General features: G+C 34.9%; 1 protein-coding gene across 2 annotated transcripts in view; it reads left to right on the forward strand.

Moving 5' to 3' along the window:
* LOC108949521 (fibropellin-3-like) overlaps positions 1-7,101 on the forward strand; it is a 10,039-nt gene extending 2,938 nt beyond the window's left edge. The window contains exons 4-11 of one of the 2 annotated variants that reach the window (XM_018812038.2): positions 2,022-2,125; positions 2,443-2,542; positions 2,863-3,008; positions 3,656-3,775; positions 3,929-4,084; positions 4,727-4,894; positions 5,551-5,674; positions 6,361-7,101. In XM_018812038.2, coding sequence (XP_018667583.1) covers positions 2,022-2,125; positions 2,443-2,542; positions 2,863-3,008; positions 3,656-3,775; positions 3,929-4,084; positions 4,727-4,894; positions 5,551-5,674; positions 6,361-6,508 — 1,066 coding nt within the window. In that variant the 3' untranslated portion in view covers positions 6,509-7,101. The remainder of the gene's footprint in view (positions 1-2,021; positions 2,126-2,442; positions 2,543-2,862; positions 3,009-3,655; positions 3,776-3,928; positions 4,085-4,726; positions 4,895-5,550; positions 5,675-6,360) is intronic. The other variant, XM_018812042.2, reaches the window with a different exon arrangement.
* Positions 7,102-7,738: the final 637 nt, after the last annotated feature.

Below are 7,738 nucleotides of genomic sequence, written 5' to 3' on the forward strand. Positions count from 1 at the left end.
TTCTTCATGATCATAACATGCACAGATGGTACCCTTATCCAAATATTTTTATCCAACTACGGTACACCTATTGACCATGCTTAAATAGCTTGCTTAATAATTCTGGTGGCTTACAATTCAATCTAAATAAAATTATAAAGGTGTGCTGCATTATAAAACTTGCCAAATGCCTGTCTACTAAATTAAATATAATCAAAACGTAGGTTTTCTGTGTTGGTAAACTAAATCAGATTGCTCGTCTCTCTGTATGCTTAATAAACTGATATTTATATACTAATAAACCTTTTGCGCTGCTTTATATGTCTGGTATGATTTTAACTAAACAAGAAAATATCCCGGCGACACGTTCTGTGATAAACTGTAAGTTAAAACAACCTAGAACTGGTATTGAACCTACCAACAACTGCAAACTGCATTCAAAATGAAGGAAATCCATTCATAAAACCATGACGTAACAATGTATTATAATGGGCATTATTCGCGTCAATAGGCCTCTTATTTTCTGACCAGTTTCGGTGTATTCCTAGGCCGTGTATTGAGTAGGCCATGGTTGAGATGGACATCTTTAACACATATTTTCCAAAAATCCTGATCGTTTTTTGAACAATCAACAACGGTATATGGGAGTCGCAAGAATAGCGTTTTATAATTCATTGAATGTTCTTTGTTTACTAACAAATGGAACGAAAATATAGGACGAAAAGGAGTCCCATTTCCCCATCGTACTACTTAAGAATTAAAACAATATACAAGTTGCATCTGTACTAAGAGTTTGTAAAACAAATATATGCACGAAAAACAATAAACACCTAACAAGTGTAGATATAGACCTAAAATAGACAAACCTAAATTTGTCACGCTCAAAATGCTATAGCAATAGAACACTATTTTCAAACATTTTCGAAGCGTACAGTATTAATTAGTGATGTATACGTGCAATTAATAATCAAAATCAACAATGATTTTAAACTGTCCCACCTTATCCTGTGTGTTTTAGAATGTCACAATTTACCAGCCCTGTCACAGTTAAGCAAACTATGCAACCCATTTTTTTGATACTGTCACATGTTAACAGATACTGCAAGCCTGTAAAACTGTTTAAACCGGTGCATAAACTGTCTATGTACAAGTCCAAAACAACTGCAAACGTTACTTGCTAAAATAAACCGTTAAATAATTTAAAAAATACCTGCTGTTTAAATAAAAAAAGTACATTTCTAACATTAAGGTAGTAAAACCTGTAGCTGCTAGCAAAAAAAACAAGTCAGAAATGCAATTCGGCGCGAAATGCGCAAGTGAAAAATTGGAAAACGCTGTTTACGTTTTTGTTTCTTTCTTTATACTCTTATCAAAGTTCGTTAGTTTGCCTATCAGCTGTTGGCGGACATAAAACGTTTTTGCGAACCGATAAAGATTGCGCGACATGAACTAATTGCGATGGATGATTCAGTTTTATACAGACATTTCAAACTAAATGTTTATACCAAAGTTGAATTAAAAAGTTACCAACGACTGTAATCACACTAATTTTAAAATTAACAACGCCAAAAAATATAATACTTTATCATATAAACTATAACACTATAGTGTTTAAAACGATTACAAAAGCCCATACACAGTTTACATATGGTAGTAGGTGGTAAGATGGGAAAGGCGAACACTTACCTGGAGTATGCTTTAAAAGTGTAAGTTTTAAATACGTAATATAGTAAGGTGGGGGAAGATGGGACACCTTTAGCACATAATATCCAAATGTCCTGACCATGTTTCAAACAATTAACAACGGTTTGTAGAAGTCGTGAGGATACGGTTTAATAATTCGTTGAATGTTCTTTGTTTACCACCAAATGGGAGGAGAAAATAGAATGAATAGGCGTCCCATCTTTCCCCACCCTACTATATTTTCTATTTAAAGGGGTATCAATGCAAATTCTGTGAATATATATATATTTTATATATATATTACTGTTAATACACATATTGGTAGTACACAAAGTGTTAAATCACATAAACTGTTTCAGGTATTCTAAGCCAGAAGAAGCAATTATGGGGTTCGGCTCACTTACAATTCATTTCGCCAGCGACGATTCTGTAAATTATAGAGGGTTTCAGGCTTCGTATTCAAGTAAGGAATAGACTAAAATTAGCAAATACAATATATGTAATGAACCTGTTACGTTTTAGTTTAAAAAAATCTTAAAATAATCGACACGTTTTTTGACAGGTCTATTAGGGTGGGGATGGGGGATATTTTTAATATGTTTTTTCGTCCCCTTTAGTAGTAAACAAAGAGCATTCAAAGAATTATAAGACTCCCATAGACCGTTGTTAAAAGTTCAAAACACGATCGGGGTTCTAGGATATTATGTGCTAAAGGTATTTCATCTTACCCCACAGCACTATGCATTACAGAATAATTAGAAATCACCGTTTTTTTTTCAGTAAACGAGGATTACAATCCGTGCGACCCTGACCCTTGTATACATGGTGATTGTGGGCGCAGTGAAGATAGAATAAGGAGGGTTTGCGAGTGTTTTCCGGGGTAAGCAGTGTGTGACATCTTGACCTAAAGCCTATTTAGTGTATTGATAAAAATTAAAAGCATGAATATACCACATATATTTATATTAGCATGTAGTAAAGTGGGCAAAATGGGACACATTTTCTTTCTATTTTCTCATCTCATTTGGTAGTAAACAAAGAACATTTAAAGAATTATAAAACCGTATCCTCACGACACCCATAGACCGTTATGAATTGTTTAAAACACGATCAGGGTATATTTAATTATTATGTGCTAAAGGTGTCCCGTCTTCCCCACCCTATATAAATAGAACAAATAATAAATAACCCTACTTTTAGAGCGGAGGGCGACGTTTGTGAAATAGACATTAACGAATGTGAATCAGACCCTTGCCAGAACGGTGGATCTTGCAGACAGAGCTCTGAACTTGACTTATACGCTTGTGAATGCGCAATCTCCTTTAACGGTGATAACTGTGAGAATGGTGAGTATTTGTTTTATATATATACACCAGAAGGGTGGGGAAAATGGGACACATTTAGCACATAATATCAAAATATCCTGATCGTGTTTTAAACAATTAACAACGGTCTATGAAAGTCGTGAGCATACTGTTTTATAATTATTTAAAATTTCTAACGAAAAAGTGCCCTACCTTCTCCTACCCTACTATATAGTATAAATAAGCTTCTTCCGTCTTGTAAACAAATAATTCATGCTGACTGATAACATCTAAACGTTGTATGTCGGAAAAAAACTATTCAAAGATTGAATAAATTCAATTCATTTACCTTCGCGTGGCGGGGCAGTGACACTCGTTTTATGTGTTTTGTTTCACACCGCGTGTCCGCTAACAGTTTACGACGTATGAAACTTTGTGTTTTCCACCAAATGGGAAGAGAAAATATATTGGAAAGGCGTCCCACTTTCCCCCACCCTACTATATCATGAATAAATGACCGAACGAAATGAAAGTAATTTGGTCTATCCTCGCGTGCTGGCTAGAAAACCATTGTCATTAAACACGACTGTTCTGCTTCATACACCTCGTGCCAGCTTACGAGTTACCAAGTAGATTACTTTTTGGGTGTTTTTTTGTAGGATTTTTTTAATTGTGCTGTTATATATCAGAAATGGACTCACCATGTGTTAGCAACCCTTGTCAAAACGAAGCTACATGTTCAATGATTCCTCCATTTAACTATGTGTGTGAATGCGCACAACACTACAAAGGCATCAACTGTGAAATAGGTAAGTTACGTTTACCCCATACGTTTACAACAGTATATGTTCCTCCTATACGTTACTTTAAAAATCAGTTTACACTTTGTTTAAAACGTATATGTTAATATAGGCATATATTATAGTAACATATTGCTAACATAATGACTAAATCACTTCAAGCCGATTTCCCCCCTTGCCTATCGTCGCCATGCACCAACGGTGGCACGTGTCACGACATTGCTAATGACGTCACTGAGGATGACGTCACTATCTCGGACTACAACGGCTACACTTGTGCTTGCACGAGAAAATACCGAGGTGTACATTGCGAAACAGGTGTATGCAATGCTGCAGAACTGCTTTCTTCATGCACCAGCTAAAAAAGGCTAAAGCATTTTATATCATATAGGTTATTTACATGAAAAAAAGCGTAGCGCACAAGCGGGTCTATATTAAAGTTATATAGAAATTTATACATTTAACACATAACAGCTTACGCTAATAGCTTTCGGCTCAAAAGCAGCAGCATCACATTAATATACTTTATCGTACTTGCTTTCGGTCGGGAATATTTTAACTTAAACATAGTATGGTGGGGTAAGACGGCACACATTTAGGACATAATATCCAAGTATTCTGATCGTGCTTTAAATTAACAACGGTCTATGTATGGGAGTCGTGAAGATACGATTTTAAAGTTGTTTAAATGCTCTTTGTTTACTACCAAAATTGACGAGAAAATGAAATAAAAAGTGTCCTATCTCCCTCCAGCCTAGTATACACCTTTACCTGCTAAAACTTTTTTTTCTGTATGACTGTTTAAAGTTAAACTCTTTTGGTTTTCATTCAGAAAATTTATAATGACTTTCCACAATTTCCAGAAAAACCTGTAACAAATTTATAATACCTTCCAAACAAGCATCTCACGGATTTATAATAACTTTTAAACAAGCACCTAACGAATTCATATTTTTTTAGAAACAGGGTGTATGAACCCTGGCATTCCATACGTGGAAGAGAACAAGAAGTTTGACGAGGGTTCGACGGTAGAGTTCTCATGTGTTGAAGGGTTTATTCTCGTAGGAAAAGCAAATACGACTTGCACTACGGATGGTTCGTGGTCAAACCAGATGCCGGAATGCATAAGTACGTAATGTGGGAAATATAGTACTGTGCGGGAAGATGGGACACCTTTAGCACAAATATCCTGATCATGTTTTAAACAATTAAAAACGGTACATGAGAGTAGTGAGGATACAGTTTTATAATTTTTTAATTGTTCTTTGTTCACTACCAAATGGAACGAAAAAATAATATGAAAAGGTGTCCCATTTCCCCCCACCCTACTATCGGTCAGTTTGTGTCGCGCCTTTGTACATTATTAGAAATGTGTTTTTTTTAGTATAACACATATTTTTTAGCCTCATTTTCACCCGATAAACTGTTACATAAAAGACGTGTTATATATAAGATACACTGACAGTTACACACATAGCACATGTTGTATTTATAGTAAGTTATTCATTTGTTTATTCGTTCAATGTTCTTCCCCTTACGCCTACAGTGTAACATGTGTTTTTATCAAGAATTTCTACTGCTAAACTAACACATAAACGACGTGTTATATATAAGATGCACTGACTGTTACACACATGGTGCATACCGTATTTATTCGTTTCATTTTCGTTGGCGAGCATTCACCTATAACGCTTTTTCCCTAAATAAGGCCCCTATCTGTATACCCCTATTTCTTACTGTCTTTTTTCCTGTAACTTAATCAAGCACTGTTTGTGATCTTCCAGACAACAGTACAGCCACTGAAGAAACTGACGACTCAATGTCATCATGGACTGCTGCAATGATCGGCCTTGGGGTGGCGCTAGCGATTAAAGTTGTTCTGTTTACTTTATGGATGGTGTACAGAGGGTAAGTGGTATCGGTTTTGCAATGTACATCGGCTTTTTCGCAGTATAGTAGGGTGGGGGAGTTTGGACACCTATTCATTTAATTTTCTCGTCCCATTTAGTATAGTAAACAAAGAACATTTAAAGAATTATAAAACCATATCCCCACGACTCCCATAGACCGCTGTTAATTATTTAAAACACGATCAGGATGTTTAGATATTATGAGCTAAAGGTGTCCTATCTTACCCAACAGTACCAACCATATATATATAATTAATTCAACATAAATAGACAATAAATTCTCTGCAACCGCATACCGTATCATAAAAAAATTGTCAGCACTTAGCAACCAAAAAATGTATGTTTATAGTAGAATAGGGGAACATAGCCCCCTAAAGCACATATATAGTGTTTAAGTATTTTCTGCAACATTAATTCGCTTATGCAAAGTAATAGAAGATTAACATTCTACTCTTATATACCTCGCTTTATTTCGTATACATCTTTATATAGGTGGGAAAGATGGGACACCTTTTTATTCTTTTTTCCTATGCCATTTGGTAGTTAACAAATAACGTTAAAGGAATTAAAACCCGTTTTCTAACGACTCCCATGGACTGTTGTTAATTGTTTAAAACACGATCAGGGTATTTGGATAATATGAGCTAACGGTGTCCCGTCTTACTCCACAATACTACATTCCAGGCCCTGGGTCAAAATGGACGACGACCCTGAAATTCCAGACAATGATACATTTAAACAACACGTTCAGTCTGTAAGTAGTTACATAAGCGATGATGTATTTGAACGTGAACGGCCAGGCAGTCTTCGTTCGTATGGTACTTCGTATTGAGTTAGCCGTAGTTGATTTTTGTTTGTACTTGTTTGCTTTTGTTTTCTTTTGTATACAACTTTTTTCGATTGCAGATAATACTTGGTGTTTGTTTTATATTTAAAAAAATAAATAATAAAGTTTAAATTACAAAGTGATAAATATTTATGAATAAAATTATAGTATAACAAAAAGTTTTTAGTAGGCCTATACCAAGTCATATTTGACAGTATATAGGCATACGTGGTGCATACAAAATATTGTGTCAAAATTGGTTTAGAAAAACTAAAAAGTTTGATTATCATAAAATACCTAATATATGGTAGGGTGGGGAAGATGGAACACCTTTTCATTCCATTTCTTGTCCTATTTGGTAGTAAACAAGGAACATTCGAATTATTATAAAACCGTATCCTCGCGACTCCCATATAGATCGTTGTTAATTGTTTAAAACACGATCAGGACATTTGGATATTATGTGCTAAATGTCTCCTGTCTTCCCCACCCTACTAAGTTTTTTCACCAAGTCTTATTGTACCACCGCTTCAGTTTCTATGTGTATTACATTATCGTGCACTTGTATAACGAATAAAAGTTCTCGTTGTGTTTTTAAACTGAAAGAATTGTTCTACTGACCTAAAATCAGAGACGACAATTGTGTACAAAACCACTTGACAGAAAATCAGCACCAGCATGCGCACGTGTGATTATAATAAGTTGTCTTTGCCGCGTTTGTTTAGAGATGCCAGTCTGCTTGTAGCTGTAAGAACATACATTGTATTAATCCAGAAGTAAAGGATTACAGAAAGATTATAACGATATATAGCATTGTACTATAACGATATACTACAGGGACGGTATATAGTAAGGTGGCGGGGGAAGATGGGACACCTTTATCACATAATATTTAAATATTCTGATCGTGTTTTAAACAACTAACAACGGTTTATGGGAGTCGTTAGGACACAGTTTTATAATTCTTTGAATTTTCTTTGTTTTCTACTAAATAAGACAAGAAAAGAGAATAAACATATGTCCCATCTTCCCCCACCTTACTATACTATCGTAAAAAGTACCANAAAATGTTTTAAAAAATTACAATATTAAAATAAATAAGGGAAAATATGGTTAAAAGTTGTAAAATACAAAAAATCTGCAAAGACAGGATACAATGACTAAGTCAGGGCGAGAAAATGCTGGCAGATAAAATTATTAAGCTGTATTAGCGGACTAATACAGTCATACACAATA

Source organism: Ciona intestinalis, chromosome 1 (genome assembly GCF_000224145.3).
Source record: "Ciona intestinalis chromosome 1, KH, whole genome shotgun sequence".
Classification (NCBI taxonomy): domain Eukaryota; kingdom Metazoa; phylum Chordata; class Ascidiacea; order Phlebobranchia; family Cionidae; genus Ciona; species Ciona intestinalis.